The following is a 27,379-nucleotide window of genomic DNA, read 5'->3' on the forward strand; positions in this document are numbered from 1 at the left end:
AATTGTTAAATGTTTTATTTACACAAATAATAGGTAAAAAATAAAAGAAATACCTTCACGTTGAATAAACAAGGAGAGGTTTTTTGCCACGCTATGAATAAAATAACCAACAATACTTATATTATCAAATTACACAATCCAACAGATGTATACGAATGTGGAGTAAATTGTCTTAAGCGTTTTTATCCAAAGCACTTTACGTCAAGGAACCACTCAACCATTCACACTCTCATTTACACCAATGTACCCAGACACTGGAGGCAAGTGTCTTGCCCAAGGACACAACGACAGTGTGCACTTGCAGGAACCAGGATTCGAACTCCAGACCTTCTGGTCAAAAGACGACCCGATCTACCATCTGCACCACTGTCGCTGTGGTGGTGGTAGGAAGGACTATAAGCTAGGCAGATTGGCAGCCACATCCAGTCAGTTTACCCCAGGGCTACTGTGACTGCACCAGCAGAGAGTGAAATAAAAAGGCAGTATCTACTAAATATAAAATAATCATTTGCAAAGTTTATGATAGGCAGTCTTATAACCAATGCTTGAATCATCAAGATTCTGTAGGGAAATAAAAAAAAAAAGATTACTCCATCATTATTAATTATTAGCTAGCTTTTTAGAATTGCAAGTTGAAATGAATATTTCTATTTGTGTTGTGGCTTTCCATATTTGCTGAAAGTGGGTCCTGAAGCTACAGCTGCACTCTGTAGAGACTTTTTCCATGTCTGCAAAGTGGGATTTGCCTAAAGGAACAGGCCACCATTTTTCCATACTGAGATATGTTCTTACCTGAGCTTAGACAAGTTGATGTGTACCTGTCTGGTCTGTGTGCGTGCCCGTGGAGGAGTGTGGCCACTTCTAACTTCACCCCGTTTGGAGCCATAGGAATATGCTGGGAGAGGTCAAATGCTAACAACATCTTTGGTCGTTTTGCTTGACTGAGCGAACGCACAAAGACCAGACAGGTACACATCAACTCGTCTAAGCTCAGGTAAGAACATATCTCAGAATGAAAAAAACAGTGGCCTGTTCCTTTAAGACTCATCGAGAATGGGTCAATTGCAGAAGACAAATTTGGGACAATTAGTTTTGCCTTACATCTGAACTTTAGACATTTGCAACAAACCTAATTGTCATTTTCCACTGGCTGTACAACACTTGATCCCAGTCACCCTACAACCCCTCAAGATTCAATGTGAAAATGACTTGGTCCATATATGGGCAAATAATATGTTGTGTAATACTGGTTTATGAGTCAAATTAACACAGTAATAGCGCACACCCTGGTTTGCTCCTTCCTCTTCCTCCCTAAGACTTGCTCCTTTCACGCTCCTTGGTTCGTTGCTCTCTTGGGTCTTACAAAATAGCACAGTGCATGAGAACAATCCGACTAAATCCAGTGCGGGACTACCTCATCATTAATAACGCTAACCTTTTCCACAAGTCTCTTTATTGCTGCCTTATATTTGCACTTCCTTTGTTCTGACCTCCATTTTGGCTCCATCACTTCTCCTCTTGAACACAGTTTCTTGTGTTTTGGTGTTTGTCCAACTCTTCATTTGCACCCACGCAGCTGCAGCTCAGCTAACAGGCATGACGGGCGGCTGAGAGGTGCTCCATCAGCCGAGGGTGTGATCGTGACCAAGCGGGGACTTCCCTCTCCTCCTACGGCCCACAAAAGGCTGGTCGGCCCGCGACAGAACAGCCACACGAACTGGAGGCTGCATTCTATTGTTGTGCTTCAAAGAGATGCTGCCCTTTCGCTTTTCATTTTGGGAATTTTCTATGAGATGATTAATCGAGCCGAGTCGAGGGATTGTTCAGTACCAGTTAATTTTGAGACACTTTTTGGAAAGGAATAGAACATGAAACTAAACTAAACTTGACTGTCTGAATGATCTGTTTTATAAGCTTTGGAGCAGTTTACCATTGACAGCAGTCTGGATGCCTGTGACAGATTTCTATACCTTAAAAAACCTGCCTTAAAAAACATCAGAAAAGGGTAGATTGTCCAAACCAGTGCGAATGAAACAAAACTCACCCCAGGAACTTTTTTTTTCAATGAGGGAACACGTCATAAACAACATGCTAGCAAGATTTATAAAAAGCAGGATTTAGCATACAACACAATGTCCCGTTCAAGGATACTTTTCCCTGCACCTGACTTCTAATGTTCCACTCCGAGGCGCACGAGTGGACACCTCAGCAAAGCACCCACAGCCCTGCCGGCCTTTCCCCTATAGAGCGTGAGGTTGGAGCCAGAGGGAGTGCCCCTGGACGCAGGGGGTGTTCCGGGACGGCCCTGTGTGACAGCTCTACACATGGTTTCTGCTGGTGACCAAGGGGCCTTTAAAAGGGGCCGCACTATACGGCTTTAGATAACACCACACCCAGCTCCACCCCCCCAAGTCTCTCCCCGGTGCAGAGGGTGTGTTTGCCCGGACGGCCCAGGCGAAGAACTCCGAACAAAAGCCTCCGCACTGTTCTGCATGGAAGCAAGCGTATTCTTTTTTTCCTTTTTTTTTTTCTTGGTCGCTTTTGTAGAGATCTGATGGAGCCTGGAGGGGGGGCAGATATGATGGATGAAACTGGGGGGCACAGAGAAGAGACAGGAGCAGGGGGTCGCAGGCACAAAGGGAGGTGTCCATGGAGGCCCCCCCGAGTCGTGCTCCCGGGCGCAAGGCGTAGGGGTGGTGGAGGCGGGCGGCGGGTGCACTCGTGGAGCTGTGGATCATGACAAAGTGTGCATAGAAATTGGGGTTCAACAAGGGTATGGTATGAATACCTACATGAGTTGGAGGACACAGGCTGGAAGGCTTTGTGCCAAGTTCTGAAATAGACATGCATTGAACAAGAAGATGATAAAAGCATCACCAGTCATAAAGTGAACGTATTTAAGGACACTTCATGCAAAATCACTTTTCTTATAATGTTGTCCATTCATTTAAAACATACGTTTTTTTTTTTGTTTTTTTTTTGCTTCATTCACACAGGTTTGAGAAAACTTGTTAACTTTGATAAATTCTTCTACAGAGAGGACATTGATTTTCAGGATTTTGCGCTTAACAAATAGATACAAGTGTCTTTGGATTTGGACATGCAACATGAAATGTGCTAAACAAAAACTGGTATCTTCAACTGGTACTGGTACAGATTGATGCTATACAGTACTTTGGGTACCATCGTTAATCCCCCCTTCTGCCAGCAGAGAGAGCACCAAGCAACATATTACTTGTGTTAAAAAGATGATCAATAATAATAATGCATTGGTTTTATATAGCGCTTTTCTGGACACTCAAAGACGCTTTACATTGCACTATTCGTTCACTCCATACTCGGTGGTAGTAAGCAACTACTGTCGCCACAGCTGCCCTGGGGTAGACTGACGGAAGCGAGGCAACCAGTCTGCGCCATCGGCACCTCCGACCACCACCAACCACTCACTCACTCACTACATTCGCTAGGCTTCCTGGTGTTACCAAACGGTCTCCCATCCAAGTACCGACCAGGCCCTTCCCTGCTTAGCTTCCAAGATCTGACGGGATTGGGCATAGCAAAGGCGGTATGACCACAATACTGTGCATGCAACAATTATCTGCAATATAGATGACTTATCTGTCATCTTAATGAACCTAGAAACTGGAGACAATCATGAAACAAAATTCAACCAATCAAGGTGTGTTAACATGTTTGTCCACCTCGTCATAGATCTACATGAATCTCTTCTGGAGAACTTACTTGTGTTTAGTAATCAGAAAGTCTCCACAACTGCGACTCAGTCACTCACATCTCCATACATTGTACCAAGATGGCCATATCAGCAGCATCCAGAATAGACCACCAATTGCACTTGCATGTGTACTTTGGAACAAATTTCACAAACAACTTTGCACCCCTCGCCTGGTCCTACTCCAGTTGTAGTGTCCCGTGCACGCTTGCGCGGTGCACATATTCTGGGTGCTGCTGCTGGCGTATGTGGAGCTCTGTTCTCTGGGGGTAAGGCGAGACGGATGAGGGTGCACTGTTGGGATGGGGCCACCATCTTTCATCATAGACAGTATAGGACCAGGAGTAGACAAATTGTTTAAGATAATCATCGTAGTGTGTGCCTTTGCCGGTGAACATAGACATACCACACGCGGGGTACGCTGAAAACGCCATCCATTCTCCCTATATCCTCACTGTTGATTCTGTCCCATCTCATGGATTGGCCTTATTCCCATGGGATTAGCTCAGCCACCCTCCTATGCTGCCTCTTCACTGCACCTTGCACTGTGGAATGTCCTCTTAGCCTTTTGCTCCCCTGCTAATTCCTTGGGCCCACCTTGCACCATGGAATGCCCCAAAAATGCTTTTCACCACAGGAACCTTTCTTGGTGACTTCCGTTTCCCTGAGCAAAAATCAAACTCCCCATTCAACGGGATTCTATTGGCCATTTTTTGACATTTTAACAGGTAATTGCCAAAGTGGATTAAGCTGACTTGTGTCCGGCTTTACAATGTCACATTATGTGAGCCAATTATTTGAATCGTCTCATTGAAAATGCTCGGATTGATTAGTGGCAGGGCTCAAAGGGCTAACAGGAACAGTGGCGACCTCATGCCATCCCTACTGTAGTCCATAAGACTCAATAGAAGGTATTGTCGAGCCACGCGGACCACCTGCTGCATGACAAATACACACACTTTTGCTTTCCACACAAAGCAGAAGGACATAGCACACCTCCAGCAGTGCATCACAGCGAAAGAAAGGGGAAAGAACCCAAAAAACAAAGTGTGGCAGGGTGGAACGCCAATCTTAAGCTCATCAAATGCCTATCAGGCCCTGGCGACCTGCTGCTATCTGAAATGCATGACTGAAAGACCACTATCTGGCAACCTCACAGGCAGTCCGTGGTAGCTGTCACCCAAAGCCCAGAGAGAGACGTCCCGGGACAAAGGTGGCCTGCTCCTCAGGGATTAGCCATTAGCATGCTAGTCTGTGTGCTTAACGCTGCTCTCAATGGGACGGGACAAGAGGCAGTGGCCCGGGCTATTCTTAAACAGGGAAGTGTTAGTGTTTCAGCTGCTAAAGCCACTGACTTATGCATATGGAGGCATACATGCATAAATATGAGAAGTGTGGGAGGTCCACAGAAATGTTAGAGTACTTCTCATACTATAAACCTATTTCAAAACGGCCCCTCTGATTGATTTGATAGAGTTAAATAATCCTCACAATACATCGTCAGGTTGATACTACACACATCTGAGTACTTTTTCAATGTGCAAGTCCACAACATGATTACCTTTTGTTACTCATGTGTTTTATGTTTTTGGCGAAGATCACAAGTTCATATCAAAGTTCCTATGCCTGATTTGTTATATTAAAGCTGCGCCATGTAACTTTTTAGGTGAAAAAAAAAGACTTGACATTTGCGCGTATTTGACCTTTTAGTGACTCATTGGCCTTATGGGTGCAGCATGGCACCTTTGCTTTCCCTCACAGTGGCCTTTATGACACTCCAAAATCAATTGTTTTGGGGTTTCTGGCCCGTTTCTGGTACAAACCCCTAAAAACAATTATCCTGGCGAGTCATAGGGGCCACTGTGAGGGAAAGCAAAAGTGCAATGCTGCACCCATAACGCCACCGAGTCATTAAAAGGTCAAATTCAAAAACATTTTTTCACCTAAAAAGTTGCATAGTGCACCTTTATAGTAAGGAAATGTGTTTTGTGCTCATTCATCATATTGGAAAAGATGTAATTGGTAGAAAACAAATTCTGTGCCTCTATTTCTAAAGCATTTGTATAAATTTCATGAACTTGGGGGCTCACGCTTGTTAGCATTTCTGTGACCCGGAAAAGTGAAAACTGCTTATGAACTCATCACAAATGAGGAAGTTAAGAACTAACTCTTTCATTGGTTGTAAACAAGAAGAAGAAAATAATGAATGTAATAAAAGAAGTGAAGCCTGTCTGAGCAACTGCATAGACATATAACTCCATAGTATTGACAAGAGAGTGTTGTGCATTGTGTTTGTTGCTTCAGCTTTGTAACGTGGTGTTTGAGTGTTTGAACTCTGCCGATGCACAGCACACAGAGCAGAGGAAGTTTAGATACTCCACATCTGACATTATGTAAATACGTGACAATACGAACAGCGTTTATGTGTACTGGTGTGTTGACAGTTCTAATGGTAAATGCTGAGGCAAATACAGCAACTGAGATGGTGGTTTAACTTGTTGATTCTAACCCTCCAGAAATACATGACAAACGCTGCAAAGACAATGTTTATTTATGTAGAGAAAACACAACATGGACCTCAATACACACGCAGTTCATTTGTGCAGCAGTGTTTGGGTTGAGTAACGCAGGGGGATCAGTGAGTTAACAGCAAAACATTATAATGGACGACATAGAAACATGCTTTTTCAGTACAATACACACATGAGCATCTATCTATCTATCTATCTATCTATCTATCTATCTATCTATCTATCTATCTATCTATCTATCTATCTATCTATCTATCGATCGATCGATCGATCGATCGATCGATCGATCGATCGATCTCTCTCTCTCTCTCTCTCTCTCTCTATCTATCTATCTATCTATCTATCTATCTATCTATCTATCTATCTATCTATCTATCTATCTATCTATCTATCTATCGATCGATCGATCGATCGATCTCTCTCTCTCTCTCTCTATCTATCTATCTATCTATCTATCTATCTATCTATCTATCTATCTATCTATCTATCTATCTATCTATCTATCTATCTATCTATCTCCCCTTCCTTCTTTCTTAGTTTCTTTCTTTCATTCTTTTCTTCCTTCCTTCCTTTTCTCCTTCCTTCTTTTCTTTCTTTCTTTCTTTCTTAGTTTCTTTCTTTCATTCTTTTCTTCCTTCCTTCCTTTTCTCCTTCCTTCTTTTCTTTCTTTCTTTCTTTCTTTCTTTCTTTCATTCTTTTCTTCCTTCCTTCCTTTTCTCCTTCCTTCTTTTCTTTCTTTCTTTCTTTCTTTCTTTCTTAGTTTCTTTCTTTCATTCTTTACTTCTTTTCTTCCTTCCTTTTCTCCTTCCTTCTTTTCTTTCTTTCTTTCTTTCTTTCTTTCTTTCTTTCTTTGTTTCCTTCTTTTCTTCCTTCCTTCTCTCCTTCCTTCTTTCTTAGTTTCTTTCTTTCATTCTTTTCTTCCTTCCTTCCTTTTCTCCTTCCTTCTTTTCTTTCTTTCTTTCTTTCTTTCTTTCTTAGTTTCTTTCTTTCATTCTTTACTTCTTTTCTTCCTTCCTTCTCTCCTTCCTTCTTTCTTTCTTTCTTTCTTTCTTTCTTTCTTTCTTTCATTCTTTTCCTCCTTCCTTCCTTCTTTTCTTTCTTTCTTTCTTTCCTTCCTCCCTTCTCTCCTTCCTTCCTTCTTTCTTTCTTTCCTTCTTTCTTTCTTTCTTAGTTTCTTTCTTTCCTTCTTTTCTTCCTTCCTTCCTTCTCTCTGTCGTTCTTTTCTCTAGTTCCTTTTTTTCTTTCTTTCTTTCTTTCTCTCTTTCTTTCTTTCTTTCTTTCTTTCTTTATGTTCCTTCCTTCCTTCCTTCCTTCTGGTCCACCTGTTAGTAAATCTAAATGTCTTGTAAACACAATCGATTGCAGTTTTGGCTAAAATTGCAAACTCTTTCTTGCTCAAAGTTGTGTGTTATGTCCACTTTGCTTAAGAGTATCATAATTACTTATTTCATTGTCTGATGGAATGCTTGCAAAACTTGAGCAATGAAATATGCATGACATTTTTGCATTTGCATTAAAAATTACAGTATTTCTTGCCTTCAAATGGCTCCAAAAATCATTCAGTTTGACTGGCTGACACTTGATGTAAACTTTGAAATAGGCTGTGATTTGACTTTGGAAAGAAAAGTCGACTTATTAAACAGTCTGTGCCATTTCCATATATTGAATTTCCACAGGTTCTAGTTGATTTATATTCGTATGGAAATAGAAGCCTCCTTTTCCCTCAAAGCAAATCCACAACCTTTCAATACCTATTTGCTTGTTCTCCTAATGTTGTGTAAAGCCGGCTGTATGGAAATGCCCATTAGTCAACCTTGCTCTCATAGATTACACTTTGTCCGATTGTTGCTCTGTTTCCCCCTCTCTTCCTCCCTCTCTGCTGCGTGTGTGATTATGTGCTCAGGCCCTGGTGGCTGGCTGATAAAACACTAGGGGCCAGTGTGTTTGTGGATCTCCTTTGGTGGAGGAGATTCCCACCGCGCTGCTTCGTCTGGCCCTTGTATGTTTTGGACCCTGCACGCGTGACTCGAGACAGCTGTTCCATTCTGCAGCCCAGACCCGTCAACTCATCCCTCCACATCCCTCTCCCCTCATCTGATAAGGCCAGGGGACGTCCAAAGGCCCCTCCACAGTGGATATAGGGAGCTAACAATGCCGCCCTCCTAGCACACAGGGCCCAGGGCATTACCATGTGAAAACAGCAGGTCTTATCTGCGCCGCACTAGAGCGATGGAAGCACAGCCAAGTGAGAGGGACTTATTGAGGTATTAGGAGCAGGCGAGTGAGAGTGGATTGCGGGTACTTTACGGTTCACGTTTGAGACTTGAACGATATAAAAAGTACTAAGCGTAAGCAGAGGTAAGACGAGGAGCCAGCAATATAGGAGTTTTTTGATACTTTCTGTTTCTGTGTGTAATAGTCAACAAAAGACATGTTCAATAACATGACAAGACGTAATTTGAAGGTAACCATGAGGATACACAGTATGATACAAGCTGCACAGTAGGCTCAATATAGTATTAGGATGGGCTGAAGTACAATATCCATCCATCCATTTTCTTCCGCTTTATCTGGGGCCGGGTCACGGGGGTAGTACAATATTGAATAACAAATATTTTGCTTTTTATTTTTCACCAATTATACAGTATGAGTGTGACAATGTGACAAATGAGTCTGCAAATGCATGTGAAATGTCTGTAATGCTGATAATTTGTATGTGTTGAATCAACTTTGGGCAGAAAAGGATGTTTTAGAGGTATGAATCAACAAACCAAGTCTGTACAATTGTCCTATACTGAATCTGATTAGATCTGCTCAGCCGTAAAAACTTCTATGGCCTTCTTTCTAAGCACCACCAGTTGCACAAAAAAAATAAAACGCCCTTACAGCAAGTTGTGGGAAACAGTGCAGCGTAATGCCGATAGCCTTGAGCATTAACTTCTGTCATAAAATCCATTTGGAAAAAGACAGGCCGTGGTGTAATGGATTAATACGGTTAAAAACCTATATGAACATTTTTCCTCAGCATCATCCAGTAAAGTCCCTGAAAAAGTTTCTTAAAGTGCATATGACGGGTTTTAATGCTTTTTAAAATATGACTTATTTAGAAGGACAACATAAGCAGCAAGTTCATCATAATTATCATTTTAATTCAATGAAGCAGCAATTTTAATGAAGAAATGTTGGGCATTTTTATTTGGACTTTTAAGCTCACTTCCTGTCAGTGTCAAATAAGGAAGTGAAACTAAAAAAAAATCACGAAAATGGCCAAATTAAAGAAAGCTCGGTACAATCTTTAAGAAAATCTTAAATCTAATTGATCTGTTTGAATCTAACTATGTTTTAGAAAAAAAATTGCTGGTAAAAATTTTGTGGGATGGAATGTGGTGGTGCAGCAATTAGTGCTCTCGCCTCTTCAATATTGGTCCCCCGGGGGTCAGGACATTCTGAAACATCAATTGGCCTTGATATTACACTTGATTGACAAAAAATGCTAAGATTTCTGAAAAAGTGATTTTGCTTTAAAAAATGCACTGCCTGACCAAAAAAAAAAGAGTTTCCACCAAAAGGTCACACGCTCTCGTTGGACTGCCATTGTCTCAAAAGGTCCAGTGTTGCATTCGTTGTCCAGAATGTGACCACTGCACAAAGCCTTCTCCAGCACATCCCAACGATTCTCAATGAGGTAAAAGATCTGGACTCTGTGGTGGCTTCCACTCTTTCACAACGTGAGCCCAATGAATCCTGGTCATCTTGGAATAAGCCCGTGCCATCATGGAGGAAGAAATCTGGAATAACCTGGTCTTTCAGGATGTTCAGGTCATCAGCGGATCTTGCTGAACTTAGACTTGACCAATTCCCTGATCATAACAGTTGGTTAAATCAAGGTGGCAACTTTTTCTTTCGGTGAGGAAGTGTAGTCAATAGTTCATAGCCTTCAATCTGTGAACAAATAGTAAAACTTTAACAGAATCTATTATTTAATACAGGCGCGAACTTATGAGAAACATGAAATAAGTGATCACTCAATTCATAGCCTCCGTTAATGCACCAATTTTCCAATAATCTCCAGTCCACCATCTGGCATGAGAGAGACAAAGTGAGGAGCGTGCAGCCTTTTAATTAAAGCCCTGTATAGTGAAGGGCCCGGGCTAAGCAAACACGGGCCTCCGCGTCAGAACTGGAGATAGAGGAGCGGAGCAAGGGGCACCCAGCAATAGAGAGTGGGTGGGGGTGGGTGTCATAAAAGACTGGTGGGTGCTATAATGTGCCGACGGGAGTGCGGACAGGTAGAGTGATGAGAGGAAGGCCACAAGATGGTATCTCATGGTATCTGATGGATCATAATGTCATGCGGATATTAAGATGGGTGGGGCAGGGCAAAAGGTTATTGCGTTTAACTGTGCGGGGCATTTATTTCAAAGACAGAGAATGGTAGAGATGGATGTTCAAGTGTGGAATAGAATAACAATGAAAACATACAGGCAGTCATCGTGGTTTAGTGAAAATGTTATGAGCTGCAACCGACTGGCTTCATTCAACAGGGGCATGGCGACATCTGTTGGTGACTTTAGAAACTGCAGCCACAGGGAGGAACGTGGATTTGGTCAGAGCAACAATACAAGTAGACATAATTGTTGAATTGCAGTCTCAAGGTAAATGGATTGCCCTGCCTCACAAACCTTATAACAGAGTGGTTTTGGGATCCACCCAGCCATGAGTTAGATGGAAATATTAAAGGTGCATTATGCAACTTTTTAAATTGAAAAAAAAGTTGATATTTGTGTGTATTTGACCGATAGTGATCCAGCGGGTGTATGAGTGGTCAGCATGGTGCATTTACTTTTGATCACGGTGGTCTCAAGGATGTTTCAGGATCAATTGTTTGGAAGGTTTTCACTGCTGACGAACCCTCTCACCAGAAAACCTACAAAACAATTGATCCTGGAGCATTTTAGAGACCACCGTGATGGAAAGTAAAGGCGCCATGCTGATGACTCAAACAGCCACTGAGTGACTACAAGGTCAAATACACAGAAATATCAATATCATTTTTTTGCAAGTTGGATAATGCGCCTTTAAATTCAGCTCATATGAAAAACCTTCAGCAGTTTGTCCCTATTTTTTATGCATTGGGAAAAGGTCAAAATTAATCCATTTTAAATACTATTTTTTAATACCACAAATATAAATAAAAAAAGATATAATAATAATAATAATATAAATTTTTTATAAATTGGTAAACATTCTATCAAACGGAGGAATGGGGGATAATGTTGTTATCCAGAAGCAAATTAGACACAATAGGAAACTTTTGATTGAAAAATAGTGTATAATCTCAGCCAAAACTGCAGCTGAATGTGTTTTAGAATTGTTGTGTTTTTATTTCAACATATAATAATCGAGTTCAGATTCAATGCCAGTTTGAATCCAAGTTCCTGCTTTTTAACCTCTTTTCCTCCGCTTTAACTGAGAGCATTTTCTCCAGTTCAACTTCACTCAAATCCAAAAGCTTCTTACAGCCTAAAGGCCAGAGTAACGCCTTATCTGAAAGCTAAGACCTAAAACACTGATTTAAAACTTTTTGTTGTCACATTTTTGTCGTGTTTTTGTCTCTGGTTTTCGTAGGTTTTTTGTCTTGCTTTTGTCAGTCTGTTGTTGCTTTCTTCATTGCTTCTTTTTTTTCTTGCTTGTTGACAGTTTTAACATTTCAAAATCATCTGAGAAAATGTTCGACTCCCATAACTGTTTTGCCCAATAAAAACAAGAACAATTCCAGATGTATAATTTTATATTACTTTACATGTACAATACAGGATAAAAACAGACATTTTTGAGAAAAGTATTACATTCTATGGCAGAACTATGAACTATGCAAGAAAAGGTAATTATTTGATCCTGAGCTACTGAAAGTTCCAGTTTTATAGCTAAAGAGATGACATACGAAAATGGATTGATAGATGTTGATTTCAAAATTGCCACGTCTTTGGTGTGATATCAGCCTAATAGAACACTACATACACATTCATCCTGAACACATTCTATTAAATAAATCTCTCACTAGCTTCTATTTACAGTGTTGAACAAAAACGGTCACAAAAACAAATCCTTCAAAAGCATCATCAGTCACGGTCTAATACTATCAAGGCTGCAAGAGGGAAATAACAAATCAGTGGTAGAAAAAGACAAAGAAGTACTTCTTATACCAAATATTCTATCAAAATGAAGGCACTTAAGGCCAGACCAGCACACACAATATCAATCATTTTCTATTAAATGTTTCATTGGTTTAAACTATAAATATGTTTGAGGTCAATACGATTCAGAATAATGGAATGATTATGTACACACATCCTCACCGGTATTTTCATGAATGGCCCCAGGGGAGACAAATGTATTACGAACTCCAACCACCAGAGGTCAGTCAAGAGACAAATAAGTTGAGTATGATGTTAAAATATGACTTCTGATGAACAAAGTAAGGACACTTGGTCTATATAATATGATGTTAACATAAGGGTTGCATATATGTTTTGGCCAAGAATAACTTACACTTGAAAAGATTCAGCACCTCTACGGACACTATAACTTGATATGTATTTCTACATAAGCTGCTCATGTGCCTTACCCGGAAAATGAACTGGAACCTGGAGCTCAAACCAAGGGAGAACAGAACAGAATGGAATAAGTAACATTTGCTACAAAGTACTCTGTGAAGAACAGACATGTTGCTATTATCTTGTACCTTAAGTGTTGACCACAGTTTTCGATGTCAAATAGTCAGTAGTTATGCTCCAGTACTGTGGAAAGAGATTAAAAATGCTGAGTAAAATAATAGATGTGGTTAATGTGTTCTTGGAGCATGGTGCAGTTCCAGGATTGTTTTTCTCCTATTTGTATTGTGTAACAAGGGGTCACAAAAGGAATTAAGTGTATCCTTCTGTCAGTCATTGGCTACTTGCTTCAGTTGTGTTTTATAGCATTTAAATTTCAGCGTTTTTCCACAGTTTACCCGGCCCGTACTCATATGTACTGTAATGCTGCCTCGTCCCCAGAAGGGGGCACTATCACACTATGTTGCTCCAGTCCACTTCTACAGCCACGCAACAAGTTCACTCATTTTCTCCTCAGTCGTTTTCTCCAGGATGCCCAGTCTATGGTCCTCAATCCAGCATGTTTTTATTGGTATTATTTACATTGTCTATGGATGCTGGGAGTCTGTCCTTGTGTCCGTGTCTGTGCTTATTGTCCTGGATGTGGACGGGACAGACTGCTGGGATGTAGTGGGGTCCTCGTGGCGGGGTTCATATCGGGGCGGTTCACTCTCCGATGAGACCTCTCCGTCTGGGTTGTACGGAGGCGGGGGTAGGTCGAACCATGGAGGTCGACTGCGGGACAAGAAATTAGACTCAGGAATACAACAAAATGGTAACTTTTCTGTGCCACATGTTCCCAGAGATGGTACTTTTGACTGCTAGTTTAGACACATCCTGCTAGATTATAAAAGCAACATCATAGTGTGAGACAGAGCTGGAATCAAGGTTCAAAGCCTAAATAAAGGTGTGGTGGCACGCTTAAAATCTCTTCATGCACCCAGTTAAATGTTTCACTGCTGCAAACACTTGAGAAAAGTACAGATTCTTGTTAAATCCAGATTGTGGTCTTGTTTAGACCTGCTTTAAGACACATTTAGCCATGGTTTAGTTCAGATTAAGATTAGGCTACTTGAGAAACAGATTATAACTTTGAGAGTACTTTGTGAGTTACATAATCTACTTACATTTTCTTGAACACTGGATATTTGAACAACAAAATAACACATGTTTCGCCCTCTTTAGTGCTTTCTATTGTATTTGAAGCTATTGAATCATCATAAGCGATTCAATTATGCAGCAATTATAATCCAAAATAACAACACAGTAATAAACGATATAAACCTATTTCTCGTGACTTTATTCTATGGTGTGAATGAAGAATGGAAAGGTTTGAAAGGGAATATTGACTGTTGGCTGCTAGAAACAAATCTATGCAAGACACAATAGCCTGTGTCAGAGATATTGCACAGATTGCACTTTCGGCTGAGTTTGAGAGTGATGGGATTATTGTGTGTGTGTGTGTGGGGGGGGCAAGCCATTAAAACTGTACTTATGGCATAATTAAAATCTATCAGTGCCAGTCTGCATTGTTCTAATGGCTACAGAGCACATTGTGAGGAAGTTGGACGATTCAGCTGTCGATAAGCTGCCGTATGTTATTGGTTACTTTGTCGCAAAATGGCATTGTATTACAATTATTCTTCTGCCTTTACTCCTCCACAGTGACCAATACTTTATAGACAATCTCCTAATTGTGTTTCTACGGTGCATTAAGTGCACCTTGGATTGCTCGCAGACTCCAACACTTCCATTAATGGAGTTTGTTAGTTATTTTGCTTGTCCTTGCCTTTTGTGCTTTAGAGACAGTTGTTCTCAACTAAAGTGTCAGGACTCAAAGGTGGAAATACTGGGTCTTTCTCAAAAGGGTCTGTGCAGAAAATAGCTTTAAATAAATTGTGCTGTTGATCGTTTTTGATATTGCTTTTAGTCAACAGGAGGAAACTGTATTTTGATAAAATACTATATAACAGGGCTAAACTGCAGATTGTTAGTGTTACATTTTTTCTTGAAGCCCACCTTGAACATGCAACCTCCACAAATACATCGAAACATACAAATTGGCCAATACGCATTTAAATACAATAAGAAACCAAATTTAGAGAGTTTTCTGCACATGTAGTCCTTTTGTACTAAATAATATATATTATGGCCTATTACCCTCTGTTTAGACAATGTTCCAACCAGGCCCTGGTTAAAGGAAATGTTGATTTCAATGATAGCAATAATGTTCATATGTTTGTTTTTGTTCTTAAAGGAATAGGCCACCGTTTTTACATAACAAAATATGTTCTTACCTCACTTTAGTCGAGTTAATATATCCCCGTCTGGTCTTTGTCCGTGCGCTCTGTCACGCAAACGGAGCACATACGCACCCTCTCCCACATGTCACATAGCTCCGAAAAAGCTCACGATAGAAGCTACCAAGCTCTTCCACGTGTTCCCTATTTAAATAAAGTTACGTGAAGTGTTTTCATGCAAAGTATATTTACACAGAAATGTAACATGTCATGTTTTATAAGCAAATAAAAAGGGGGACTATATTGTGAGGCGTAATGATACGAGGAGTAAAACGTCCGCGCAGTAACTCCTAAAGGTTATTGACGGAAGTGAGCGGGGGAAGTCTTTAGGAGTTACTACGCGGACACTGTGCTCCTCGTATCATTACGCCTCACAATATAGTCCCCCTTTTTATTTGCTTATAAAATCGACATGTTACATTTCTGTGTAAATATACTTCGCATGAAAACACTTCACGTAACTTTATTTAAATAGGGAACACGTGGAAGAGCTTGGTAGCTTCTATCGTGAGCTTTTTCGGAGCTATGTGACATGTGGGAGAGGCTGCGTATGTGCTCCGTTTGCCTGGCAGAGCGCACGGACAAAGACCAGACGGGGATATATTAACTCGACTAAAGTGAGGTAAGAACATATTTTGTTATGTAAAAACGGTGGCCTATTCCTTTAAATCAGAACTAACTCATGCCCCCTAGAGGCCATAAGCGCCACTGCAGGTGTCGTAGCATGTTACGTTTTTTTATTCATTAATTGTCCGTGAGAGTAAATACTACGCTGAAAGAAAAGACAAAAGGAGAGAGGGATATTCTAAATCCAATTACAAAATGGAGATAATTTTTTTCACTCAAACTTGGATGTAAATACTGCTAAAGTATTGCTAAGTAAAGTGGCGCTAGCCTGCAGTTAGCTTCTTCTTCGTGATTCTATTAGTGTGTATTGTGCCTCTGACTCGGAGGCAGGGAAGTTGCCATTGTGGTTTTCTGGCCAGAGACACCAGGGGGAGATGAAAGACCCCCCAGTTATCCCACTAACCCTTGATTTACCCCCAGAGGGACTTCGAAAAGGATTTATTGAGGTAAACAAGTTACTTAGTCCTTCTTTAAGCCCACCCACAACCAATTGTCCAATCAGAAAACCCACCTAGCCCCAAGTTTTATGTAGCCAGATCATTTTATGTTGCCAGATACCAGATCACTTGTAGCTTCTAAGCAGCTGGTAAGAGATCCCGGGTCTACACTATTTTATTGCCACTCTCACCTGGCGTCCAGAACAGCTTGCGAGTACGACGGAGGAGAGTCCATCGAGACTCCTGACGGATACAGCGTCCCGGAAAGCAGCTGTAGAGCCTGAGGCGTGGAGCTGTACTGGCTCATTGCGCTGCTGCTGCTTGGGGACATGCCTGGAGCTCCCGGGTGCATGCGATCCAGGATGACCAGGCGGGACAGGAGCAAAGGCTGGTGGTGTTGGGAGCTCCCTCTTACACCTCGGGGAAGCAGGACACTCCTCTTCCTCTGGTGATGGAGGACCAGAGCCAACAACGCCACGACCAGGACGAAGATGACCGCGCTGCCGATGACTGCGTACGTGATGCTGGGATAGTAGCGGAGGCGGTAGTCCAGAGTTACAAAGTCCTGTCCCGGAGCCTCTGAAAGAATGGACAATGGGGAAAGTTAACATGTTTTTGCAGATAAAACAACATCGCACAGCAAAGTGTCCAGTGAACTGCATCTAACATTCTGTGCACAAAATATTTCAGCCAGTCTGGCACATAAGATCAATTATAGTCATTCACTTGTTACTGACACAGCTGTGGGCATTTATGCTTTCATTTGGCCATTTAGATCATTTAAATTTACACAGGGGGCACGTTCTAAAGTGGGTGTAATAGAAAGGCCTCTCATGATATAGTCATTTCATTTATAGTGGTCCATGAGATTCACTAGACACACCTGTAGTAATTAACGGCACAGAAAATGGATATGGATGAGTGCAAAGCCAACAGTCCCGGAACTGATGAGTCAGCTGTAGAGCGCTATTACAGGGTGACATTTTCTGACGTTTTATTGCGTACCTTTGGCGCTGTTTGCAGACTTCAATGTAATTGTATACAAAATTACCATACGACTTTCAGCTTAACTCGGTCACACCACAGCTATGGCTGCCAGTTTGGCACTTGCAGCCGCCACAAACAAGGCCAAGGTCAGGTTTATTCGTAAAACACATTTAAAATAACCTCCTTAGGCCCCTCTCCAGGTTCAGGGTCAGGACTACAATAGATGATCGGTCAAATGTAGTAAGTAAGTATATGCTTTATTTGCCATTGAACAATTGCATAGAACAAAATTGCAGGTGTTGGGTTAGTCCTGAGCTGCTGAGAATGGCACCATTGTGGGCCAACCTGACCAGCATGTTTTTGGAGGTAGGGGAAACCGGAGAGCTGCCTTCAGTGATCCTTCAATTTGGCACCTTTTCAAGACTCTAATGTCAAAAAATGTACACTCCAAAAAAGAGCCTTGAAATCACCATACATTACATTTTTTCTGCTTCTTCTTACGAAAAATCTCCTGTGGCTTTTGGGTTATTTTGATGGGCTGTGACTCCAGTCAAACTAACTGGAGTCACAGCCCACACAAGGGGTTTTAAGAGCGTGGTGTCCTGCGCTGTTCAGCTCCTCCTTCCTCTTCCTCCTGCGCAGCTCCCTCCGTTCCACAACACGCTTTCACAATCCTCTCCTCATCTGTCCCTTTCTTGTTTCCCATAGCGCCTCCTGTGACACCTCCACTGTGCTTCAGGTATGAGGGGCTCTGGGTGCCTCTTCAGTGTTTCAGAAGAAGAAAATTTGTAGGTCTCAAACAACCTTAGCTCAGAAGCTAAAGCTAGCTGTTTGTTTGCTGGGTCCTTCATGGCTAATACGGACTCTCTTTGCAGGGAAAAGCAAAAAAATCAACCCACACGTTTTATATGGTGTGGCGTGGTGGTGTCCATTGCGTCCCACACGTTCCATTGCGAGCAGCCGGGATATCTCCAGTCCCTGATTGTGACACCACAATGTGCAATCCAATATTTGGGTTGAGGGGGGAAACTGAAGCATCTGCCGAACTCACGCCAAGACAGTATGCAAACTCCACACAAAAGGACCACTATATTACAATCACTATGTTACGTAAGTACCGTATTTTCCGGAGTATAAGTTGCTGCGGAGTATAAGTCGCACCAGCCTTGGTGACTACCTGGGCATGGAGGCGTAACTACACCGTAGACAGGCCTCTCCCGTCAGCCCGTTGTTTAAGCACCCATTTGCAAACTCGTTCCTCTTGACCATCTAGCTTTTAGCCCACAATTAGCTTTTTTTGCTTTCTTCATTGCAGAAAGAGTAACCTCAGCTTTTCGCCAGTCCCTCACAAGTGTCTCGCTCACTCCAAACTTTACCGTTTTTTAATTTTCAGTGGTACAGTACGTAAGGGCTTTATTTGTCATTGTACAACTTGTCTAGAGCACCCTCTAGCACTGTTATAATATATAAATTATATATTTTGACATTTAGGTCGCACCCCAAGCCAAACTATGAAAAAAAGTGTGACTTATAGTCCGGAAAATAAGGTACAAGTCATATGACACCTATCAGTTGCACAATGATAGGTCCCATACTGTGACCTCAGGTATGGTGTCATCCAGTATGTGACCAATTCTCAGTTCTCTGTAGCTAATAAAGTTACAGTGACATTACCCAGAGGTACTATAGGGGTTATATATATGTAAAAAAGTAAACATCTGATAGCTTGTGTTTTGAGTGTGATAATATAAGAGTGACCCAAAAGAAATCTATGCCTCGCCTTCCTTTTTAGTAATTCAGTCTCCCTTGGAATAAATCCGTGCATCCCGGCACATGAATGGCAGCAGCATAACTTAGCGCGAATTGCCGGCGAGACGAGATTGGAGGATGAGTTGTGGCACTGAATGGAGATCGGAATGAAGATGGAGGAGATACTGAAAGACATAAATACTCCACAATAAATTGTTTTCAGGTTCATTTTAGAGAAGAGTGCTTTGATTTAACACGCGCAGCTGCTGCGGGACGAGAGCACTGGGCTATATAACAGCAAGAAGAGCGGTGGGACACTCCTGACCAACTAAAGGCTTGCTTCTGGGACCCCTGCATTTTAACAAGGACCCCACTTTTAATATTTAAGAAGTGAAGCGAGAGAGACATTGGGGGCTAAATAATTCCGTGCGAGGCCACAACAGCTTGCAGCGGATTGAGATAAAACGCGACAATTGGCGTTTTCGTTGGGAGATGAGAGGAGGCGGGTATAGCAACCAGGGGCTGGGGGAGATTGCCATGTTTGTCACAGGAAGAGCCCAGGGACTGCCATGATGAAAGAAAGCCATGGTGGTAGAAGTAAATGGGGAAAAAAAAAGCGATGGAGATGTATGGGCTGAGAGGAGGGAAGGGACTGCCGAGATGCCACGGAGCGCTGCAGCTTATTATTCCAGATGGGAGCAGAGGATAGCAGTTAACCATTTGTGTCGACAGGAGATGCACAATGGGAGCATTTCAGCCAGAGGATAATATACGAGTTTACATCATTGAGCTTTAAACCATGTCTTAATGCTATGTCTTGATTCCAAAGACATAGTATGGTATTTTATTTCATATTTCAGTATTTTAGTCCCACTTTCACAATTTTAAAGCCGCAGGCCACACTTCGGTGTACGCCATATGAGGAATGCACACACTTTTTTATGAGTTTTATGATATAGACTTCTTCTGATCCTGCCCATGGTCAAATCTTCTTCTCTATTAGCATATGTCTTTTTACAGAAGCAGTAGAAGCAGCATTGCACCCTCTGTGGGCATTTTTAATAACTACATTTTACAACATCTAAAGTCCTCGGGGTATTCTCAACACATGCACATAGGAAACATACGCTATTACACAAGAAAATTGTCAAGGCTGAGCAAGGTATTCTAAAGTAGTATAAATTGCCTTAATAAAACATACTGAAGAAAGCCTATTCACAATCAAACTAAATGTATAATACACACAAAAACTGACTGAATACCTAATTTCGTGTCACAAAGCAGGAAAGCATTTGCTTTCATGGTTGTGCAAGGGTTATGGAAGTGGTGTGCTATTTATTAAAAACTGCAGTGAGCCTGTGCTAATGAGGAACCAGCTACATAAAAGTAAAACTCAAATTACACTAAGGCTTCAGGGGCCAGTAAACTTGAAATCACGGTGTGCTTTGTAAAAGTTCAAACTGCTCCGGATGTTTTGCGCTTCCTGGTGAGCTTATGCATTTTAATTTTTTTTAAGCAATCCTGTCCCCTCCAGTGCAGTATGTTGTTGTCTTAAAATATATTTTAAAAACACAGAGTGGAATTGTGGCACAGTGGTAAGCTCTCTTGCCGATGGAGCTTTTCTTGTTTGAGTTTGCATGTTCTCCATGTGCATGTAGGTTTCCTAGGGGGGAGACTAAAACTAAACTAAACTAAACTAAACTTAACTAAACAAACAGAAATAATAAAACAAAACAAAAAACATATAAAATGAAAACAACAGGAAAACTCTGAACCTCCATCTGATTAAAGCATTTGACATTTCTGAGGCATCTTAACTCTTCGATGTTCAATTACTGAGCCATACACAAGCCAGGATCTCTCCTAAAATATGACAATAAAACTTAGATAGAATAAGCGTTTTAAAAAGAATGACCATGTGATACCAAACGTGCATAGGCTCAATTTTGGGTTCGAGCTCGTATGTCCTGCAAGCTGAACTCCTGTGGGATTAGTGAGTTTGTGCTGCTCACGCTGATCTGAAGCCAGCAGTGGTTTGGGCCAATCACATGGCAGTATCATCGGGAGAATGTGGGTTTAACATATTAAAATTTGCCAACATCTACAAATGTCAAGTACATTTATCAACAATGCAAATGGCAAAAACACAAGGTATCCTGCTACTGACCTATAAACGCATGTAACATTTTTCAAAACATTTTTGTTTTGTTTTGAGACTTGGCTGTGACGATCCGCATGATCCAATCAGTAGCAAATGCCACTGAAATATCAATCTCAATCTGGTTTGAACAGAACGTGAATGCGCTAGAGTTGGATGGGCAAACGTTTCTTTTAGCCGCAATCATTCCAATCTCTAACTCTAATTCCACAAGTCTGGTTTCCATTAGTGCTTGATATAATTTTGTTCTAAACTGTCTGCTCTCGGCAGGTCTCTGCTCCTGTTTCTATATGACACCAACAAAAGCTTCAGTTCTACAGACACAGTCAATGTCCATAATCAAAAGAACGGTCTAGACATTATGGCTACACTATAGAAGCTTGTGAGTTTGGAGACACAACACAAAACATTTCAGCTTTAGTCCCTATACACACCCTATAGACACATTCAGACAGTTACTTCAGCCAGTATAGTTCTGCTCCTCTTTCCCCGCTGTATTATTTCTTGAGACACTTCGCCCCATGGTCTTCTTTGAGTGCCTGACCTTCAAGGCCGGGGGGAACATTTAGCAGCGCGCACGTCCGAATTCCCGGCAAGAGGGGAGCCCTGGAACACAGCCTATTTATATGTAACAGTTGTGTGTAGCCAGCGAGGGGGCCTACGCCTTAATTAAATCTAATCTCAAATGCTCCTCTCTGCTACTGCCCCGGACCAGCCACCAGCCAATAAAACGAGCCCCCCACGACCCCTCCCATGTGGATTTTAAATTGGCCCAGTCCTTCACGCTACCAATTAACTATGAACTGGACGCGCAGTAGAGGGAAGCCAAAACAAAGGGGAATGATTTTACATAATTATCCATTAGAAAAGAGTGCAAATAAAGATACCAGTGCCGCGCCACTCTTTGTGGACGCCTCGCGCTTTGCAACGCAGCCAATTGGGAATAGAGACACGAAAGTAACAGCAGCGCTAACAAAAGAAGCCTATTGAGTATATTAGCGATAGTGGGGTTGCAAAAAAAATGTTCTGAAACACACAGGAGATGAAAAGTAACGGAGAAATAGAACACGAGAGATTCGATAGTAGTCCTCAGTTGGGGTTTGGCTCGCCTGCTGGGTTTGTGATTGAGCCCCACGTTGACAATGGAAGGCCGCTCAGTGTTGTCAAACGCAGTGACAGCGCAAAGTGAGGCGTAATCATGCAAAAATGGGGACTCTCGACAATGCAGGTAGAGAATTGTACAATGAAGAAATGACGGAGGAGAAAAAATGGCACGCTGGGGGAATGGTGTGGGCGGTTGTTCCACATGCAGGAAGAAAGCTGTGCAGGGTGGATATGGAATTCGTGGGGCACAGGCTGCAAGCTCTCCTGTCAATGCACTTTGAGATTTCGATATGCATGATCGGAGAAATAAAGCTCTATAACCTTCAGATGGAAGATAACAGGTTAGAGCATACTGGCTATTTGACAAAGCCTATGTGGTGAAAGGAGAAACTCACAACTCTAAACAACCAGTACAGATGGTGACCTCTCTACAATAGCACAGGTTGGTAACTTGTGTATTCATCCTCAGATACTATGGCGAAGAAGAATACCGTATTTTCCGGTCTATAAGTCACACTTTTTTCATAGTTTGGCAGGGGATGCGTCTTATACTCCAAAGTGACCCCCCCCTTTGTTAAATTAAAATATAGAATTTCAAGTGCCACTAGAGGGCACTGCAGGCTAATCGAGCAGCAGGAATAAAGTTTGGAGTGAGGGAGAAGCGGAGAAGAAAACTAAACAAGCAAATCACGGGCTAAAAGCTAGATGGCCACAGCTATAGGAACGACTTTTCAAATGAAAGCTTGAAAAACGTGCTGCCGGGAGAGGTTTGCCAGTGGTGCAGTTACGCCTCTGTGCTCAGGTAGTTGCCAAGGCGATTGTTCAGAAGTGACACAGAGGATGAAGATTTCAATGGATTTAGTGATTTGGAGGGAGATCGAGAGTTTGCTATGTTCTTTATGCTATAGTTATCTGAACTGTTTACATACCAGACACCTATTTAGTTCATTGCTACATGTGGCTAACCATCAATGTGTTATGTTAGCATACCGTATGCCTATTCAGCCTGTTGCTTTTTTCTTCATTAGGCCATTTCTGGCTAGTGCATCTTATACTCTGGAGCGATTTATAGTCCGGAAAATACGGTACCTTGATTTTCATACACAGTCCATACATTCAAACATGGCCTAGATAAAGTGCCTAACAAATCCATTGATCGAATACTTGGGTATCCGTTACATGAACCATCTGACCTTTCTCTCTGGGTACACATAATTGCTGAACTTGCAATTAATCAATTGAATCCCCACAGCGTTTGTCTGCTATCTCACTTCTGGCCAGGAACTGTAAATTAGAGCCCAAAGTCGATTTGTATTCTTTTTTTTTCATATCATATCATCCCTCAAATGCATGCAAGTAACCAACACGCTCAAAATGTTTGGTCCTAAGCCTTTTTTCGGCACACATTCTTAGTAGCTCTCATCATAACCAGTTTGCACAAGTCTATGTTAATGATGCAACCCAACAGTCCCTCAAAATATCATATCTCAACGGGCACTGTTGCTTAAAAGTCATTTGAAGTGACGATCAAAGCTCAGCATCAAAGATCACTGGGGGGTTCGACTGTCCGCTGAGTCTCACATGAAAGACTTCCTCTCTCTTCCTTTTTTATTGAGGAACTGGTTGGACACAGCTGACCTCACAAGGTCATAGTTCAAAGCAAGAAGGAAGCTTTCTTTTAAACATGGTCCAATTATTGCTGTCTTTAGGGAATTGTAAGAGCTTCTCGTGGTTTCCTGCAGGTAGTGACGTCTTCAGGGTGGATAACTGTGAATATGGATGAGAGTAATACTTGTTAAACATGAACGTGTTCCTTTATTGTGTTTGCCTCATTCAAACACAGAGCTCCACCAAAAACCAAAGTTGGAGTGAATAAACAATGCTTACGTCAACAAGGCTTGGTCAATTGCTATAATTGCTACTTTACTACCTTCTCCACAAAACCAAACAAAGCCTCTTGTATCATTTGCCTTCTATAGCTTTTGCTAATCCCCGGCTTACAGTAACATGTTAAAAGGGAAGCTAAGCAATATCAATGTCATCAGTGTCAGCAAAACTACACATCGTGGTAAAAAATGACATGCCAAATAGTAATGTGATAATGCAAAGGTAGAAAACAAAACACAATTTCTACCAGAGATACCTGAGTCCTAGAAACAAACTTGGGACTCGTTTGCCAAGTAATTTTCTGGGCACATATGACTCGACTCAGGCTAGAGGACCTGGACTCATACTTAGAGTGAACTGTAAGACATTTTTTCTTATATCGACTGGACTGGACTTGGACTTAATTTGAATGACTCTGAATTGGACTCGGACTTGCACATTCAGAACTTGTTCTTGAAAAGGACCTGGACTCGACTTGACTTAAGGACTTAAGGGTGACTTGAACTCACATCTATAGGCCACATAGTGTGTGCCTTAAACCGGTTTCTTTGTGTTTGAATCCTCTGATTGTGTGAGCCCTCGTCTGGGATCGGTATATTGCTTCAAGCCCTGCAATAGGATTGGTGCTGGTGGTTTGCTGCCTTCTGCCTCGTGATTGGTGCGGCAGCTGTGCGACTGACCAGCTCTGTGGAATGGCCACAGCTGTTTAAGGACACACCTGTCCACATGATCGGGGCTGCTGGCCTTTGTGGCCAGTAAGCTATTCGTCTGTGTCGCTTTTTGGGATGTTCACTCATGTGACTTAGAATTAAGGGCCACACGTTCTGGTCATGACTTTGTCTGTATTTGTTAGGTCTAATTTTGTTAGTACACTTATTTACTTTTGTGTACTTTTTTGTTGGTTTAGTTTGCAACCTTTGTTTGCCCTTACAAATTTGAAAATAGCCCTTTTGTTCACCTTTTAACTCTGCTTTGTTTGAAATGATCTATGACACCTTCTATTAAGTTACAACTTTATTTACCATTTTCCATCTGTTTTATGTTACTTTCCTTTCACCCTTGCAGAGCTGGGATGTAACCTTTTCAAACACCTTTCATCTATAGAGCAGCAGCGGGAACTGCTTTGAAGTGTTGCCATACAGGGTGCATATGTTTGTCACAGAAATACATACATACGTGACTGCCTGAGAAAAAAAAAAAACTACTATATTACTATAACATTTATAGTATAATGGCTTGACTGAAAAATAAATTTCAGCCAAGACTCAGATGGTTTATAATCTCTGCAATAATAATTTTACCACCGCTTATTAAACGAAAGATATTGAGCAGATGTGTTGGGACTGTGTGCTGTTCACTTAGATTAAAATCCAATTTTATATGGCTATAAACTTCCGCTGGCCAAAAGAGACATGACACATTCCACAAAAGGTTACAGGGGAACCAAATAGTGTCAATGTTGTACACGCTGGCCACTCTCTCCCGATGTGTCCCCAAATAAAAGCAAAGCTGGCTACATTACATTGGACTATTTGCTTTCAGTGTTTTCTGGCAAATGTGAAACTGGCTCCAAAAGTCCTCCCCCGGGCGGTGCAGCAGGATTTCTGGCGAACATGTTTTAACACTGGGTTGCACTAGTCTTCCCCTGCTGACACTGGCATCTCTTCAGTGCTTCTATACTCTGCATGCAATAAACATAAAGCGTCCATATGTGCCAGCTTAGAAATGTGGTGTACAGCCCTACTTTAATTACAGCCAAGTGCCTTCTCCATGCTCCTCCAGGCTTTTGTTATAGGCCTCTTGTTTATTCTCCCAAAGCTGGATCCGTCTCCCACCCCCCTTTAGCATGTAGTGCTCTTACCATTCTCCACGCTCTATTGTGCAGCGCTATCCCCCCTTGTTGGTAATTTTCTGTCATGGATGCCATCTTGCTTTCCTTATGATCTATAACTCCACTCTCAGGATTTGAGACTTCATTAGCACATGGAAACAAAAGCAGAAAGAAAAAAGAATGTTCTGAGTTCAATTTTGGGGATTATGACTTTGAAGTCGTTAACTCCCAGCCCTGTATTGGTCTCACTGTATTTGCATGTGAGGGAAAAACATTAGGACAAAGCTTTCAAGACAGTAGACGTGAAAGATGTTTTCGTTCAAACTGAGCATACGCTGTTCAACTATGTCCATAGTCATTCGCAGGAGAGCATGGCACATTGTGATTAAGAGTCAAAGGAATAGGCCACCGTTTTTACATACTGAGATATGTTCTAACCTTAGCTTCGACAAGTTCCTTTGTACCTGTCTGGTTTTCATGCTTGCCCTCAGTCACGTAAACACAGCACAGACGGTGTTAGCATTAAGCCTCTCCTCCTCTCCTCTTTAGCTCCTAATATAGTTCTCCTTTTTATCCGCTTAGAAAATCCACATTGTTTGATTTTGTGGAACTAAACTTTGATCGTGTAACACTTCATGTAACCATATTTAAGTATGAAATATGTGGAACAGCTTGGTAGCTTCTATCTTCACCTCGTTTGGAGCTATAGAGGACAGGAGGAGAGGCTAAATGCTAAGGCCGCCTGTGCTGTGTTTACGTGACTGAGGGCACGCGTGAAGACCAGACAGGTACAAATGAACTTGTCTAAGCTCAGGTAAGAACATATCTCAGTATGTAAAAACGGTGGCCTATTCCTTTAAGTCTTGGGGGAAAGCCAAGCATGTCCAAACAATTACACGTTAGTTATTTTCTTATTGGTTAATATTCATACAGCTTTCCATTCAAACTATAAGGTAGGGAGATTGTATAGAAAAAACCTACAGAAATTAGAGTTTAATTTGTATTTTTTGTCCGCTCAAGAATTGATCTCACAACCTACTAATGCAAATGTCAAATTTTTAGACCAACTACCACATTTTCCGGACTATAAGTCACACTTTTTTTCATAGTTTGGCTGAGGGTGCAACTTATACTCAGGTGCGACTTATATATCAAAATATAAAATGTTACATTTTTGTTATTTTCACACTGACAGCCGCTAGAGGGCGCTGTAGGCTTATGTACGATCTGCTACTCCTGTACCACTGAAGATTTAAAAAACGGTAATCGAGCAGCATAAAGAGAGTTTGGAGTGAGTGAGAAACTTGTGCGGGTCCGGCGAAAAGCGTAGGTTGCTCTTACTGCAATGAAGGAAACAAAAAAGCTATTCGCGGGTGTTACGACCC

General features: G+C 41.7%; 1 protein-coding gene across 1 annotated transcript in view; it reads right to left on the minus strand.

Moving 5' to 3' along the window:
- Positions 1-13,230: 13,230 nt before the first annotated feature.
- ldlrad3 (low density lipoprotein receptor class A domain containing 3) overlaps positions 13,231-27,379 on the minus strand; it is a 128,566-nt gene continuing 114,417 nt past the window's right edge. The window contains exons 5-6 of the mRNA XM_079568533.1: positions 16,470-16,857; positions 13,231-13,649 (exon numbers count right to left, since the gene is read on the minus strand). Coding sequence (XP_079424659.1) covers positions 13,463-13,649; positions 16,470-16,857 — 575 coding nt within the window. The 3' untranslated portion in view covers positions 13,231-13,462. The remainder of the gene's footprint in view (positions 13,650-16,469; positions 16,858-27,379) is intronic.

The sequence above is a fragment of the Gobius niger genome (genome assembly GCF_951799975.1).
Source record: "Gobius niger genome assembly, chromosome: 12".
Lineage (NCBI taxonomy): Eukaryota > Metazoa > Chordata > Actinopteri > Gobiiformes > Gobiidae > Gobius > Gobius niger.